The sequence below is a fragment of the Trachurus trachurus genome (assembly GCF_905171665.1).
Source record: "Trachurus trachurus genome assembly, chromosome: 12".
NCBI classification, from domain to species: domain Eukaryota; kingdom Metazoa; phylum Chordata; class Actinopteri; order Carangiformes; family Carangidae; genus Trachurus; species Trachurus trachurus.
Genome location: NC_139908.1, coordinates 16362503 through 16379981, shown reverse-complemented (window position 1 = coordinate 16379981; position 17479 = coordinate 16362503). Strand labels below are relative to the sequence as shown.

The window sequence follows — 17479 nt, the reverse complement described above, 5'->3', positions numbered from 1 at the left end:
TGCAGACCTGTGTGTTTTTATCTTAACCTGCATATTAGCAAACAGCCTAGACATTTGATTTCATATTGGGCAACAAGCATGTGTCTTCATGCACCTAAAAACTCATAATTTCATACCTTGATAATATAATATTCACTTGATAACCGAACAAAAGCTGGTCACTGGCTCAGACGGCAATGTTGTGTTTTCATGACTTTTTATTTTAAATATTATCTTGTATGTGGGAACAATGATTTTGAATATGCATGCAGAAATCAAAATTATTAGTTATACAAACCAATATGTTTTGATTTAGAGTTGTATATAACTATTTTTGCTGCAATCCCATCAGTGTCAATTCAGGTTGTTTTTTTCAAGTTAAAACATGATCTTTTTCATGGACAAATTATATTAGACTTTTGCCCTGCAGCAATATTTAATTCGCCTAAACACAATTTAGAAAGAAACAACGGTTGTATACAAGCTTTAATGTGCTTGTGGACATGGATGGGTTCTACTTCAAACGAATAAACTCAATTATACACATTTCAAATTGAGGTTCAGCTATAAAACTGGATGAAAAACTGGATACACACATTTTCCTAAAATTCTCAGATCCTCCTGCTTTCTCTCAAACACACACACTGAAAAAGAAAATAAATAACAACCTATAATAAAAATGAACCTATTACTTATTTTCACTCACACAAAATCAAAGACAAGATCATGGCAAGACATTTGCAATAGATTTAATATCAATAAAAAGAAAATGTTATTATGTGCAGCTCAGGAAAAAAAGTATTATTCAACATTGCTGGTGTCTTCAGGTCTCACTGCAGCAGATTTTTCAGGATCAGTGCCAGCAGGCTCATCCCACGCTTTCCGACAAGTGCGCACAATCCACTCATGTTCCGAGTCATCTGGTGGAAAGATTTAATTTGAAATTGTTGAGAAGTTTTGTTGGTAATGATACTAGAAACAGAGTTCAAATGATCACACTTGTTTTTCTAAACGTTTGACCTGCGTTTAAAGAAGGAAACAGAAACAGGCCACAGACTGGACACTGGAGTGTAAAGAGAGCTGCAGCTAGGATCTGTATTCACTCTGTTCAACTCACTTTAAACGTTCAAATCAAATCTGTAATAACAAGTAGCCGGCATAATTAAACCGTAGGTCATTTTACACGCGAGGCTGCAACCGTGAAGTGCCATTCAAGTCTCGGGTAAATTCGTCAAATCAAGATAACCCTGACAATTAGGAGAAAATAACTTCTCAGAGCCACTTCAGACACCAATAAATAATAACCCCAAAAATGGACGCCAATCTTTTTTTAACCGAAACGACTGCCAGAGGAGCTGATAATAAACCAGTTTTTCATTGTTAAAACTGAAATGAGTAGCTAATTGCAGGGGAAGTGAGCTTTCTCTGGAGCGCGTGCAGCTGCACGCACTTGAGCGGCTCGCGGGCCTCACCCCCAGGTTCCACTGCGCGCGGGGCTCCATTGTACAGAGGAGCAGGTCTGGAGCTCCCGGACTGATTGTGTGTAATTGCCAGCAATGGGCGTCGACGCTAACAGCCACTTGAGCTACAAACCAGCCCTCCTCTCTTTCTCTGCCTGTCTCACTCTCTTTCTACCTGCTCCGATCGGGAGGTCAATTGAACATATCGGACACGCGGGCAGCTGCCGTGAAAACATTCCCGTCAGTCTTTGTGTTGCACGTGTCAGTGGAAGAGAGGTCATTATGGAGGCCTATATGTTGCCATGCGACTGACCTCATTTAGACACGAACCACAACCTGCCATAATGATAATTAGATTGGGGGCATTTTCATATTTGCTGTAATTCTGCCCTCTTGAGATTGTATAGCAGCGTTTATCTAAGGATTTAAGTCATGTTTAATTGGCACCTTGAGTTATTTGAGGGCACAGGTGGCTGGTGTCTTTAGGTAATTTCCTGCAATCTGAGGACAGGAACACTTTTTTGTGATTTGGAATTACCAGTTTTTGTAAATTGTATAGACTGCTATATTACACAAGTAAATTAATAAAATCACATTATGTCTGTGGTTCTCTGGGTTAAGTAATGAGACAGGCAGGGACAGATTTTAGGAAAAGATTTAACCTGTATCATCACTTTAAAATTAGTTGCTGCACTGTTTATTAAAAGAGTTGATACTCATCTGGGCTGGACCGACCTGCATGGACTGTTCAATGTAAGGAGAGAGAGTGTGGGGAAGCGATAATGGCACCTTGTTAAAGTCTATTTATCTTAATCCTTAAAATACACTCTGAGGGAAAAGTGTTTCCTTCCAGCCTAATGGTGGTGAATTAACACACACACTCACACACAGGCACACATACACACAAAGAGAGAAACACATGACTTAATTAGCAAAAGCACAAATCTGCTTTCTTGTACTACAGTGATTTGCATCAGAGATGCCTGCAATCTACTGATTTGATGGTGAGGTCTATAATGTATAGTGTTCACGTGAATAGTGGAGGTACAACTGTGATGTCATCAAGAGACAAACTGGACCTGAGCCACTGATAGTGACAAGGCGTTCAGCTTAAAGGACTTATACTCATGTTGCAATCTGCATGGTCATTATATGCTAATATAAACACATTTTGTGGTTTCCAACTGGAGGCAGTGCAGTGAATCAAACTTACCTAAATGTAAAAGTCAAACAAACACTCGGACGTACATGTACAAGTCATCTGTCTCCAATTCACTACTAACAGAGCAGCCCTCGGTTTTGTGTCTTGATCACCCCACTGAAAACAGCACAAATTTGGGGGGTTTCTTGCTTTTGAAGGCCAGATTCTGATTTTAGGAATAATTAATCCATCTGTCACAGCTCCCAGGATTGACTTGTGAATCTTGTTATATGGTGACTTTTTGTCTCAAATGTATGAAAAAAAAAAGTTTCAGGAAAGGCAGCGTGAGGATTTGTTCCACTCCCCATGGGCCTCGGCTGATTTTATCTGTCTGTGAAACACCTCGGCTGGATGAGGACAAAGGGAGGGGCCGTGGTTTGGTCACCAGAGGTGTTTTCCTTGGCACTGGAATGTTTTCAGTGTGGAGCTCTTTCTGTGCGGAGTTTCAAAGGGAAGCGGTTATTCCAGAAACAGGAAAGTGCTACAAACAATATGGCAACACATGGCCCCTGCTGGAGCTGCTGTAGTCTCCTGCACTGCTGCCGAGTGCTGCTGCCTGTTGCCAGAAAAGAATATACATAACTGACCGTGTGTGTGTGTGTGTGTGTTTGTTTGTAATAACAGAGCAGACTCAATCAGCCAATGGTGGAGATTTGATTGTGCAGATGTGGCCTATGTATCCTTTCCCTTTATTGTTCTTTGATTACAGTTTTGCAGAGTAATGCAAATGTTTTGTATTGCACCTCAAAACTTAAGAAACAATCTTCATCAGCAATTAAAAACTGAAGTTAAATTATGTGCCTCTTGAAGTTTGGGGGAAATCCATTTTGAGTTGTTTGCATTTAGTTGTTTGATTATGTGATTTGTGTCTCAGATTAAATGTTTGTGTTTCAGCTTTAACATTTAATCATTTCATTGTGTTGTTTCTTTTTTTAAGGACTATGGCAGAGTGAGGTGGCAGTAAGTGGAAACATTTGCCGTAATGCTTTCATGTCACAATAAAAATGTTAATATAAAAAAAAAAATCTGAAAAACAAAATCAAATCATGACTCAAATCTGAAAATGACTCAAATCTCAATCCCTGAACTCCATTAGATGCTTAACAAGCAGTGTTGTCAAATGCGTAACATGATATGAAGCATTAATTATTTGTGTTTATATTACAAGAGATCCTCAAGATTTTAATTGTCTTATTTTAAATAGCTTTCCCTCCATTACCAACAGACAATTTAATCAAATGTCTCACCTGTAAGCCATCCTTAATTTTATCTTAATTCAGAGGTGAAAACACCTGCTGTCTGCCACCAAGGAGAAATGATAATTATGTGTTTTCGTTTTTCCATAGAAATATATGTGTTTATACAATGCTAGACTATTTAGTAAGCCACAAAACATAAACATTCAAATAACCCTCGGGATCATAGATTAGTCTGCCAGTTCATCTAAAATGCCAACTGAGAGGTTGAAGAGATGAGTAACTGCTGTATTTCATGTTAATGACTCATTACTATGATGGTGAAGTAACATCATCAAGGAACAAAGTCTGTGATGGGCCTTGAATGTTCATCTTTCACCACTTGTAATCACTCATTGTACCATCGCAGAGACAGACACACACACACTCACTCACACATTCCTCTCTCTTTTTAATCTTCTGTGTATTTCAGGTGGTGACTCTGTATCAAAACCACTTATCTCAGTGCTTCTTGGCCGACAACGACTTCCAACAGACTGTTCATAAAATCCACTGATAACTACTGAGAAGTCCTTTCTCCAAATCAATCCCGGAATTTTGTCAAACGATGACTGTGGTGACTCACACTGTATCTTAAGGGTTGTTAAACCTATTGACATTGTAGCACGATTCTGTCAGTGAATGTCATTCTCTTCTCTCAAATTTAATCGGAAAACCTATTTGATGGGCAATTTAGGAGAGAAGAGCTTTTCAAAACAAATTTCTTTTAAACAAGAGGACAGGAATCTATGACCAAAGTCAGCTGAGTGGGCTCATGTGTCAGTTGAGGATTTGCCATCTCTCCACAGACTGCTCCTTTTGCTTGGAAAGTCACTTTACAACGCCCTTTAACAGCTCTTCTAAACCATGTAAATCATTTCCCTAAACCAATGAGTCAAAGGGAAATGTTTTTTTTATTAGCTGAGTGGACCACTTACAAGAAGCCTGATATAGTACATTGAACAGGCCTCCCATTATCATTTCTTATGCAAGGTGACCTGTACTTGGGGAGCAGTTTGGGGTTTAATGTTTAGCTCAAGGTTACCAGTGACCAAACTCTCCAACCAGCTGAGCTACAGCGGCCCCTACTTAAATTATGAGTTATTAGCCTAATGATCTGAAGGAAATCATGTAGAAACAAAATCACTACACTCTGGGTTACTGTTGAGAGAGTTTGTGTTCCAGTTATGTCACAGTTTACTATTGAACCTTTTGCACACCAGAGGTTCCCACTTAATAATTCAAACTGACACTGCCACCTTTCTCCATCTCCCCTTCATATATCCTCCCATTTTCTACATGGTGTTCCAGCTCTCTTAACGAATCCCTTCATACAGTACATGCAAGGCATATCAGCAGCTCCTTGATGACAAGAAATCGGTTCAATTCCAAAAATACTCTATACCTCTTGGGGAATATTAGCAACAGATCCTATTGTTTCGTTGCTTGGCACATTGCCAAGAAGAGCTGTTTGTCCAAGTTAGCAACAGTAACTAAGGAGGGCAGGACTTTGCAATAGGTCAGCTTTGGCCAGTGAGTGGAGTTTAGCCTGTTATTTCCAAGCAACGATATTTAGTTCCAGAGGGTGAAACTTGAATCATCTGCATTTGAAAACAGTTCCATATGCATCTGACTTGCAACTTTCCTAGATATGAAGCTTTGTCTCCACCATCCTCACTGGCTTACTTCTCCCTTGTCCTACATCCACCAGTCGTGACCATTACATGTGGAGCTCCTTCCTCTTTCCTTGCAGCAGCAAACGTCCCCACTGGGAGGGTGGGTCTTCCCTGTGTCCCATCATACTTGCAGCCCTCATCCTGGGCGGAAGCCATGAGGCAATAAATTCTTTCTTCACACCCACTCTGACAAATGTGCCTTCACCTCCCAGGGTTGAAAAATAAATTCATACAGGATACAGGAGCATTCTTCTCAAGAATTGTATACCAAGGCAAGAAGGAGAGCACACAGTGTATGAGATATATATACAAGCTACACAGACATTTCTCTACACACATAAACACTGTGGAAAAAACAAGGCACACATCAATTAAATGGTTCCTGTTTGACTCCATATTTATCTAAATCAAAACAGAGTCAGGGCATTGTTGGAAAGTGCTCGGTTCCTCTTCTTTTTCATCTCAACTTCCCCCAAAAAATCTTCCCCTGTCATCCCCCTCTTTTCTTCTTTTCCTCCCTATCGCTCTCCCTCCATCATTCCACTGATCAATACCAGAAGTATAATGATGATGATGAACAACCCGCATCAAGGAAGGAAAATCACAAAACATATTTTTGTCTTCTCTCACATGCTGATGACATCTGGTGAGGATGTGGACTCTTTCCTCTGTTTCCTTCTGTCTCTACACATATGTAAATGAGATTTGTGTGTGCTGGTGGAACTAATCTGTATTATGTTGCAAGTAGCTCATCTGAACACAAATATTCTGCCCAAAATTACATTTCTACCTTAGGGAGCCTATGAGTCATACCTCGACTTCTGCCAGGGCTCATGTCTTGACACATGTCGGCATTTGTAAGGTAAAAAACCATCAAATCCATTCACACACAAAATAAAACAGATTCAGGGATCATAAGATGAAAATCCAGCCATTAAGGTTGGACCTTGTCTTATTTCTTAAACAACTGAGGAATACCAGAAATGCGACTACAAGCAAGAGCCCCTTGCAAAAACACCCTGGATGCAATTTGTTAAGATACTGCACAGCACATGTCCACAGTAAGTGAGTCTGCAGCCATGCTGGCAGCCCTGAAAAGTTAGGGGTTAACCAAAAGCAGTAGTATTCATCCTCTGATGCCTGTACAAACTTTCATGGCAATCTGTCCATTAACCATATTGTTAGTATGACTGGAAATAATAATGTCAAACACCCCTGATACACAGCAATGAAACTGGACCCATTCTTAGCCAAAAGCCATTTAGAAACTGTTCCAAGGCTGCTGCCATGTAGATCTGCATTATCCCCGCTCCCAGGTACACACAAAAAAATCTGATTCAAAAGCTGATGATGAAAACCTGATCATTCACAACATTATGTACAGGCATGACAAGAAGACATGACGAGCAGAGGATATCAGAAATTGCGAATTGCTTTGTGGACACCTGACAAACCGCGTTCACTTCAAGTCAAGATTTCCAAAACTGGGCACTCATTCAATGGAAAAACATGTCTTGAATTTTCCACTTTTGAAAAACGACAAAAAACTTTTTGAAATGACTAAAATAGTCTATAGAGGCATGCTTATCAGATTGCTCGTAGCAGTAATCTTCCATCAGAGAATCAGGGGATAATCCATTTAAAATCACTCCGTAGGTTCATCGTTATCAAATCCTTCCCATATGGCCACAATATACGCTTTCAGACTTGCAGTTATTGAAAAATGGGCATAGACAGAGGATCTTGCCTGAAGCGAATTCAATTCAAGAACTTCACCATGTTTACAAGTAGCTTCAGTGAAGCCTATTGCCTGTTCTCAAAAAAGTTGAGCTGTTGAAAAGCACATGCAGAGCATCTATCTTGTACGACAAGGAGGCAGCAATGACTCCCTCAGTAATAATTTAGCTGGGTGCATGGCTTTTAACAGGGGATTATCCTGAGGTATAGGCCAGTAGGCATTTGGTCCCTTGAATAATACAAAATTATAGTCCAACAACTGAACCAATCACATTAGGCCTCTACACAAAGGAACTGCAAGAGCATGTATAGCAAATAACTAGTTTTACTATGTAGGTGTAATGGCATGCCTTTTGTGAACACGCTAACGCATGTGTGTACTGTAGATTGCAAATTGGAAAATGTAGGCCAAAACAACAGTGACCTTATTACTGGATTAATGTTATTCTTAGTTTTGACCAGTTATAGAAACAAGTGGTGCTGATTTATTATGTTTCAATATAAAAATATTAAAATACTGCAATCTTGCATAGACAAGATGTTTCATTGGATATAAAACTGTGCTTAATTTGAAAAGTAATTTTGTCTTTGCTCTTGACTTTAATCGTTCTTATTTACTTTGGCACCACAAGATGTCTGGACATTACATTACACAGATTGAGTCAATCTGGCATCAGGTTAATGGAAAAATGTGCATGAACTGAAGAAATGTAAGAAAGGGAAGTTTTTATTTAATTATGATGGAGATGTTGTGAAAATGACAGCTTCATATGTAGATGATAGTATTGGTCAGGTAATGCCTTCTTTTTTCTTCTTAAAATTATAATTGCTAAGGTGACCCCAATTATAATAAAAGTTCACATTATGTTTAGGTTGGAGGGATAATTGTTAGCATGAATAAAAGTATGGGGTTACATGTGCACTATATCTCCTGCATACCAATCATATTTGGTGTCACAAGGTTACAACAGTGATACTAACAAGATATTTCTTATCTCACCTGCATTCCTGAGGAATCTTCCTGTGTAGGATGTGACAACTCTCATGTTGGGGTCATAGAAACCATCTCCACAATCATAACAGCCATCAGGAATGACACGTGGAGGATGCAGATCAGTTAGCTGAGATTCTCCTGAATGGAAAGGGCAGACATTTCATGCTGAACTATTTTCATGATGGTTTACTAATATCAACTGGAGTGTCTCAGTTTTTGTTTGTTTTGGGTTTTGGGTTTAAATCTTAGTCCTCACAATTGGTTTTGGCGGTTATTTCTCTTACTCTAATTGTGTTTTCTTGAAAATGAAAGATGTGATGTGTTTCTGTCCAAGTGGGATAAATTATTATTTCACTGAATGAGTGAATATGAGAACAAATAAACTGATCCCAACCTGCAGGTCTGAGTCCATTGCACCTCTCACTGTAGAAACGTCTGTCATAACCATTGCAGTAGTCCCAGTCTTGCTCCTGGTATTGCAGACCATCAGCAAAGGTATAAGATCCCTTGTAAGAAAGGAAAAATGAAAAATACATCATTCCTCCATAGACTTGAACCTAAAAGAAAAAAATATTCCTACTTAATCTAGTGGTGTCTGGCCATGCATAGTTTCAGTGTCATGAGCCAAAATTTTGCAACATCCGCATCTTGAAACCACCCCAGTACAATGGAAGCAAATAGAATTCCATTTGTCTTCCTCAAAGCAATGAAAAAAATACATCTGAAAACCTCAACAGCAGAAACAATGTCCCTGTTACTCGAGATAATTCGCAGACCTTACTGCTGACAGTTTTCTGTTGGGATTGTTTCTTTGGCACAAAGTACTTCCAGTGAAAACTGTTGAAAGCAAGGTCTGGAGGTTATCCTATGTACCCGAGACATGTTTTCTGGATAGATAAGTTGCTGGTGAGGTTTTCAAATGTCACTTTTCAGTACATTAAGCACCACAAAAGAGTCTAAATTTCCCTCCTTTGTCTTTGGGTTTAGGCCGAAAACTTCGAGATGGATATCTGAAAACCTCAGCAGAAGAAACCAAAACTGCCTGCATTGTACCAGTAGTGTTAAGTGGAAAAATGTGTCTTTTAGTATGTTGGGTGAACTGACACAATGTATATGTGTGTGTGTGTGTGTGTGTGTGTGTGTGTGTGTGTGTGTGTGTGTGTGTGTGTGTGTGTGTGTGTGTGTGTGTGTGTGTGTGTGTGTGTGTGTGTGTGTGTTGACAATGAAAACTGACTTTTTAAATAAACATACATGTTGGGTAATTTTGTGTTTTGGACACATAACAAAAACATTTTCAATTTAGTGTCAACAATATACTTTGCACTAAATGGATCTGATTTTATAAGATGGATTTTTTAATTGTGCATATTTGGTAAGAGATCAAATATACAACTGAAGGGAAGAGGAGAGAAGAGAAGAGAAGAGAAGAGAAGAGAAGAGAAGAGAAGAGAAGAGAAGAGAAGAGAAGAGAAGAGAAGAGAATTTGTAATTCAGCTAGTGTAATAGATTTAGCCTGGTCTTATCTAACGACCTTTTCCTGTGTAGATATTCAGACCTGTCATGGCAGGACCAGTACAGGTGTAAGTAATGGCAATAACGATGGTTTAGCTCCACTGAAGCCATGAATCAGTATGCACAGCAGCAAGATCATGGACCTTGATTAAGGTAATCAGTTACACCTGTGTTTTTCAGGCTATGACATTTTAAAATGTGATAGAAAAAGGTCTGTTTATATGCACTAAACATGACAGGTTGTTTTTTGTTTGTTGCAGTCCTTTTATCTCCTGTGCTTTTTGATAAAGCTTTAACACAGTAGTTGTGGTTTTTTTTTTGAAACATGAAATACCTATATGTTTTTCCTATCCTAAAATATGAAAACAAAAGAGAGAAAAAAATACTTGTGTGGACTCCAAAAACCCCAGGCTGAGTAGAATTGTTTGAAGGAATAGGTGCAAGTTGCATAATGAGATATGAGCTACCAAATATAATTTACCAAAGTTTAAATTTCTGAGTTTATTGGATGGTTTAGCTATTTTGAATGGAAGCAGGTTTTCTTGGGCTGGCATGGATGCAGGTGCAGGCAGGTCTGGGCCAAGGTTAGTCACGGTTCAGAGCTGCTATCATTTCAGATGAACCGCAACTGCATTGATGATAATAATTGGAGTGATCTCTGTTGTGGCAAAGCCCGTGGAAGATTGCATCAGACCAGGAGAGACTACAGCTTCATGCAGGAAAAGGGGAGAGAAACCTAATAACTACAACAGTAATGGTGAGTGATTGCTAAAAGGGACCAGATGTGATATTGACTATAACCAATGTGAAACACACAATCTTGCAAGTGGATGCATATAATGTGACATACATGCAGGGATACACACACACACACATACACACACACACATACACATATGCTCACAACTCCTCACCTGTTTAGCTATGCCGTTTTCCCAAGTGGCCTCATATCTACATCCATTTGGAAAGTGAAGCACTCCTTTGCCATGGAACATCCCGTCTTTCATCTCTCCCTCATACTTGGTCTCTGTGGGGAAGGTATATTCTCCTTTTCCCTCCATCCTGAGAGAGAGCAGAGGTGGTCAACTTTCAGGTAACTATGAACCGCTTGAGTGACTAATTTGGCAGTGTGTCTGGACCCTGCTGTTTTCCAATTGTTATACAACATTTATATTCATATTACCTGCCATTTTTTGTGCCTCCTTTGTATCTACTCCCGGTAAACTCCATTATTATACCGTCGTCTTGGCAAAACAGCAACATAAGGAACGCCGTTGCCATGGCAACGCTTCAACAGTCCAGCATTGATGGTAACATTTTGAGGTCCCTGGTTAAAATGCCCGGGATACAGAAAAGTGGACTGCTGTCGCTGTGTTTTTAAAACAATTTCGAAGTAAAACTTGCCAAAACTAAACTGAAAATGTGTTAAACCTTTTCGTTTTCACCGTTTTTTCCACTACGCATGCGGCCGCATTGTGTCGCGCTCCCTGAAACGTCATCAGAGCGCGCCTCCCGGCTAGCAGCAAGCAACAGAGGAAAGCAGCAGACTGACCTTCTCCACGGTCTCGTCGCTCGACGAGGACCTTGAATGTTTTTCACTTGCGGTGTTTGACTTTCTGCGAGTTTGATTTATTGTACAGCCATGCCCACAAAGGTGGAAGCCCCGACGCTGCAGGAGCTGAAGGTGGACGAGGTGAGGAGCGGTTATTGTTCAGCTTGAATGAAGATCATAGAGAGGCAGAAGATGCTAACTAACTAGCTGCTAACGCTAGCTGCCATAGGCTTTAGGATCTGGTCAGTAACTAATAACCTTTGCTGCTGGAGTTACCAGACTTCACAATAGTCGGCGTTAGTAAAACAGTCCAAATGTATAATACATGCAATAGTGAATATTTCTGAATACAGTTTGAGCTGGTGAATATTCTGACAACTTCGTGATAGCCACCATGTCAACATGAAGTAGCATTAGAGGGATAAGTATGTGTCCAGGGCGATGCAGAGAGACGACTGACAGGTGACCATCGTCAACTTTACTATTTCTCTTTTGATAGTGCGCATTACGTCCTTACGTGACCACAGTAACTTCACAGTAGTTGACCCATAACAAACAAATGGCTGGTGTATGTCAGCAGCAGTGTTATTTGGCACAGTGAACTTGTCCTTGGAAGTCAGCTGGTAGCTGGCTGCAGCTTGAATATTTTAGATACCAAACCCAACCAATCATCAAATGAACCATATGCATGCAGGTAGTTTTTGTTTATAATTGTTGTCATACGACTGGTTTGTTGAAAAATGTCATTGTTATTGCGCCGCAGTTCCTCACCATTAACTATACTATAACCACCATTATATTGTTGTATCTTCATTTTCTTCAGTTTAAGATATAGTGCATGAGATTAAAATTGACTTTAAGTGCAGAATAACTTTTGATACATTTGTAATATATCACATTATATGTAGTATTATTACAATTTAGCACAGATGTGTGGTACATTTCATAATAATTCATGCACCTGTTAGCACCACTGGAGTTGAAAATATTGTAATAACAGTTGAGACCTCACAACTGCCTCTTAAATGTCATAATCTTTCATTAAATTGACAACGTTTTTCAACAAGATAAAAGTGGTCATGTAAATTGAATCCCCTGAAAGTGCTTGAGGGTTTACATTCTTCTGTTGCACCTTGAAAGTCAGCACTTATACATATTCTCTGTACTGGAACCTTGTTAAACTGCTCACTGAACACAATCTTCAAATGCTTTCTTCTGCTCTGTTAATCACGTTTAAAATGCAACAGGTGCCATATTAAATAACACAGAACAACTGAATAGTATAATATCCCTTTAGTAACATAGGATCAACAAGCTAAAAAAAAAAAAAAAAGGCAGAAATCCATCACTGGTTTGCCTCCTGACTCACTATAGGTGGAGGAGAGAGTAGGAAGGAAACTCAGGAGCATCCTGCAAAATAAGGACCATCCACTGCATAATGTCTTTAGTGAGATAAATAGCTCCTAGTGCCTGACTAGTGATACCGAGGTGCTTTTGGATTGTTTGTGTGTTGTTGATGCTTTGCACTTATCTTGTACTATCTTGTAGTCTTATGTTTCCTTGTTGTATGTGTGCTGTCTTTGTGTGGAGGTGACATCTTATTTACCATCTAAGATATTAATAAAGTAATTTCTCTGTCTGTAAAATGGCCAGGTCTTCTTGGAAAAGGGTCTCTAAGTCCCATAAACATTAGAGTGTTAGCGGGCATGAACTCCAGGTTAGAAACCTTCTCCAAGTTGTTCAGTTATATCACGGATGAAGACTGACAACCTCTCCACAACCTTGACATTTTGCTGCTGTAGCCACTGCTGGGATGACTCTCTGCCTGATGTTTTATATCATTGTCATGCTGGAAACTCCAAGTGTATCCCATGTGAATTTTCTGGGCTGATGAATTCAAATTATTGTCCAATATTTACTTTTCTGGTAACATGCTGCATGTATCTTGCCATCAGTTTTAGCCAAATCCACTGTGCAACATAACATTGAAGGTTATGTTAAGTCATTTGTTAGTATAACTTTTTTCATCTCATATTTTTACAAAGTCTGACAGGGGTATAAACACAACTTTATATTTTAGAATATCTAAGTTAATTGTTTTTTCTTGTCTCTGCCAGGTGAATGTGTCCTCTGCGGTGCTGAAGGCTGCTGCCCACCATTATGGCTCCCAGTGCGACAAACCCAACAAGGAGTTCATGCTCTGTCGCTGGGAGGAGAAGGACCCCAGGAAATGTCTAGAAGAAGGGAGGAAAGTCAACGAGTGTGCACTCAACTTCTTCAGGTAACACATACTCATAAGTAGAAATACTTATTGAAACAAGATGTACAATGTGTGTGTTTTTTTTTTTCCATAGATTCATTACAAAAGTTGTTGACTTATTAGATGTCGGTAACCTATGTGAATACCTGAAGGAGAATCTGTAAGATAGCAGTGTATTTGATACTTGAGAGATTTGCTAGGACGTTTTTAAAGAAGATTGCCACTCTGCTATCACCTCAGAAACTAGTGTGTTGGTGGTCAGAGCTAGACTCCACATTCAGCTGCAGAGTTGAGTTCACAGTGTGAGAATCTATGGGAACTGTGGTCAAGAGGTTTGTGGTCCAGAGTCTTAACATTTCTTCCCTATGATGGACATGTGGTCAGGATAGGTGCTTTGAAGTTGTGAATACTGCTGTTGGTCACTTGATTTTGCAGAGGTTACAGCTGTTTACACAGAAAGAAGATTTCAAAGCCGGGATTTCTGGTTTCCTGTTCTGTGACTTACTCTGCTAATAAACTCTTTATTCCATCTGTTTCCACTAAGTACACTGAATGAGTGGTGAGGTTTTGTAGCTGGATAGGAAGGTTGTCCAGGAGCTATCTCTATTATCTATATATGACCAATATTTAAGAAATTGGGGAAAATATTTGGTAACATGTTTTACTTTTTATATTCCAGTGTATATGAAGGTGTCTAAGGATGACATTCATTTGCAGACAATTTTAGCTGTAAATATAAATACAAGAGGAAAGCTAAGGATCAATAAATATACATTAACACGAGTGCAAAATCCTGAACACTGGGTCAACTTCATGAAAGCAAAAATAGTCACAACAGGTTTTTGGTCAAACTTTCGGTTCAACTTTCCTAAACTGTTGCCAAAAGGTTGAAAAATGTTTTCCATTATGTAAGTGAACTTTGTCACAGTACTAATCTCACAGCTGTTTGTACTTTTGCATCATCTGGATTACTTAAACAACTCGGTCTTTATTCCGGCAAAGCCATTTAATTATTCATCAATAATTTCCTTAAAAACAAACAGGTTTTCTGCCTTTTTTTGTCTCAAGAATAAGACGTGACCTTTAACACAAAGAAAAAAATCAACAAGCCAGGGTTTGATCTTTGTCGTTTTCACTACGCTGCTTACGCTGCTTTCTTTATGAAATGACCAGCAGAAAAAAGGAATGTTAATATTATAGAGTAACCACACGGCCTGTTGTGTCTATAAAACAGCCACTTGGGGCTATTTGAGGAAGTGGTCTGGGGTTTTTCACTCTTAACTACTATGTCTGTGTTTTAGACAGAGCTTTGGTTATACCCTGATTCCCATGCAGCGACTAAGGTGCTTCAGAGTCTTTTTGTGTCTCAAACAAGTTGTGCTTCTGTTTCTCAAAAACAAAACAAAACAAAAAGAAAAAACACATGACCTCTAATCCAAAGGCAAAAGCAAATAACTGGCCCTCTAACCCCAAAGATAAACTGAGAGTCGCTGTGAAAGAGAAGTGCCTGTAATTATAATAATGAGGAAAGATTTGAGAAAAGCTGTAATTTGCTTTGGGACCTGGTTTGATTCTTGGGTGCTTCTGGCAACTGCCAGCCACCTCCAGGAGGGAAACCTGCCCAAAGCAATCAGAATTATTTCACCAGTGGAGACTGATTAGTCCTATATATCACAGCTTGATAAAAGTACCTGAATTGGTTTGGTGTCAAATCCTGCATTTGGACAGGTTGAGCTAATAAAGATGGATGTGAACTGTTTATCGGTCTCACCACCAATGATATATGTTTGTGTTTAAATCAGTCCCCTTTAACAAACAAATTATCATCACCCTGAACCGATATATCTTTAAAAATATCTCATCAGTATTTTTGGGGTTGAGTTATTGCTCATGCATGGGAAATACTGTTTTATTCCTGCTGTTGCATATTTAACTGAGATGTCTACACCAATTTCTTGCAGGCAAATCAAGGGCAACTGCGCCGAGTCCTTCACGGACTACTGGACCTGTCTGGATTATTCGAACCTAGGAGAACTGCGTCACTGCCGTAAGCAGCAGCAAACCTTTGACAGCTGCGTCCTCGACAAGCTGGGGTGGCAGAGACCTGAGCTGGGAGACTTGTCTAAGGTGAGACTTGACTGCGCATTCACAATGTGAGCAGCTGGGTTGATGGCTCTATTCTTGGCGATTATGGGCTGTGGAAGAGCCTCTGATTGCATCTGCGTAGTGGTCTCATTCAGCTACAGCACCGAGCAGAGAAATCATGTCTTTTTTGCTGCTTTGCTTAGGGTTTACTTTTCATTAAATTGCCATCTTTTAAGGTGGTTTGCATAACTGACTGGCAAGTGTTAATTGGCAGAAATCACAGTAAGACCAAAACTGATCTTGACAATGCTTCGGGCATCTATTTCTGTGGTCTTTGAAAAGACAAGGACACAAACCTGGAAAGCTATGAATGGCTGTAATCAACTTTCTGGCCATTTTGCACTCGCCAGGCAGAGCTATTGTTCGTGGATGCAAACCGTGCACGTGCAGGGAAACAAAACAGAAATCTGAATTGCTGAAATGAAAAATATGCAGGTTGGCTGTCCATGTTTTGGCTGAGTTTCTCCAGTTTCTCAGCCATGTAACAAATGAAAAGACTCTTGGAAAATGAAACTAAATTTGGGAAGAGACGTGATGGAGGGTGAGTCTTTCAGGTGGGAAGATCTCTGGTGTTGGAGAAAGATAACAGCAAGACGGCAACAGGGGAGAGTGATGGAGAAAGACTTGCAAGGAGACCTTAAAGGATGTAAATCATGACATTATAGGAAAAGGTTCATGTTCATTTCTTACCAGATTTCCAGCAACAGACTTACTGGCCGTTCAGAGTTTGATCTAATAGACATGTTGTAACTCTTGTTTCAAGTTAAGTGTGATGGATTTAGGAAGAATCTGTCTTTTTAAAACATTGAATTTCAAATAGTGAGCATGTTTCACTGTGTTTTCACTGCATTTACCATGCCCACATCTTCCCTGTCTGTTATAGGTGACCAAAGTGGCGACCGCACGACCCCTCCCTGAGAACCCCTACCACTCTAGACCACGTCCAGAGCCCAACCCGGCCATCGAGGGAAAACTGGAGCCTTCCAAACATGGCAGCAGGTTATTCTTCTGGAGCTGGTGAGGCGGCTCCACAAAGTCAGACACCCTCCACAGCCATGGGCTCTGTCCAAAAACCAGCTCGACAACATGTGACCAGTGATACTTCAAAAGGGTTTAAATCTCATGTGCAGGCGCAAGCATTAAGGATGCTAGTTTTGGCACATTGCTGTGTCTTTTAAGGTCTGAGAGTTGATTTTGGACAGAGCTCATGTCCTGACAGTGTCTCCAACAGCTGTACTGTACCTCCAACACCGTCAAACAGTTTGATAAAGGAAGGAAGGATGGATGATTGCGTGAACAAAGTCAATGAATCCATATTTCTTTCCTGACCACTTATGTAAATGTAATGAGTGAACAAATGCAACATGCTGTTATTGTTGTCAAATAATAAAGAGATAAATTATAATGCTGGATTTTGATGTCTTTATTAAAATAGTTGCCTTAGATGCAAGTTTCAAAGTTTTAAACACTTCCTAACATAAGAAAGAAACAGCTATTTGAGGTTTCATGGTGCCAGATGCTGTTTTTTTTTGTTATCGGCAAATTGTAGGCAACACTACCATGTTTGCACATCTGTGTTTTGTCTGAGTGTGTATTGTCAGACTGATGGAGGCTGAGGTTGGAGGTCAAGGCTCAGGGTCGCTACCTGCAGCCAGAGAGAGCTGCTTCTGCTTCCTCCTTTTCTCCCAGCTCAACTTCCTGCCTCTGACCTGGACTGGAAGAAGGCTA

General features: G+C 39.8%; 2 protein-coding genes across 2 annotated transcripts; one reads left to right on the top strand and one right to left on the bottom strand.

Annotated features, from left to right (window-relative positions):
• Positions 1-780: 780 nt before the first annotated feature.
• On the bottom strand, positions 781-11024 carry morn5 (MORN repeat containing 5; the record flags this gene model as incomplete). Its single annotated transcript, XM_083984030.1, has 5 exons — positions 781-899; positions 8289-8420; positions 8677-8788; positions 10709-10856; positions 10978-11024. The coding sequence occupies 5 exons, from the start codon at positions 11022-11024 to the stop codon at positions 781-783; spliced, it is 558 nt and encodes a 185-aa protein (XP_083840156.1).
• A 276-nt stretch (positions 11025-11300) lies between these two features.
• On the top strand, positions 11301-17156 carry ndufa8 (NADH:ubiquinone oxidoreductase subunit A8). Its single transcript, XM_083983193.1, has 4 exons — positions 11301-11487; positions 13464-13627; positions 15568-15733; positions 16635-17156. Exons 1-4 carry the CDS (start codon positions 11437-11439, stop codon positions 16770-16772), a joined length of 519 nt encoding a protein of 172 aa, XP_083839319.1. The 5' UTR covers positions 11301-11436; the 3' UTR covers positions 16773-17156.
• The last annotated feature ends 323 nt before the right edge of the window (positions 17157-17479 follow it).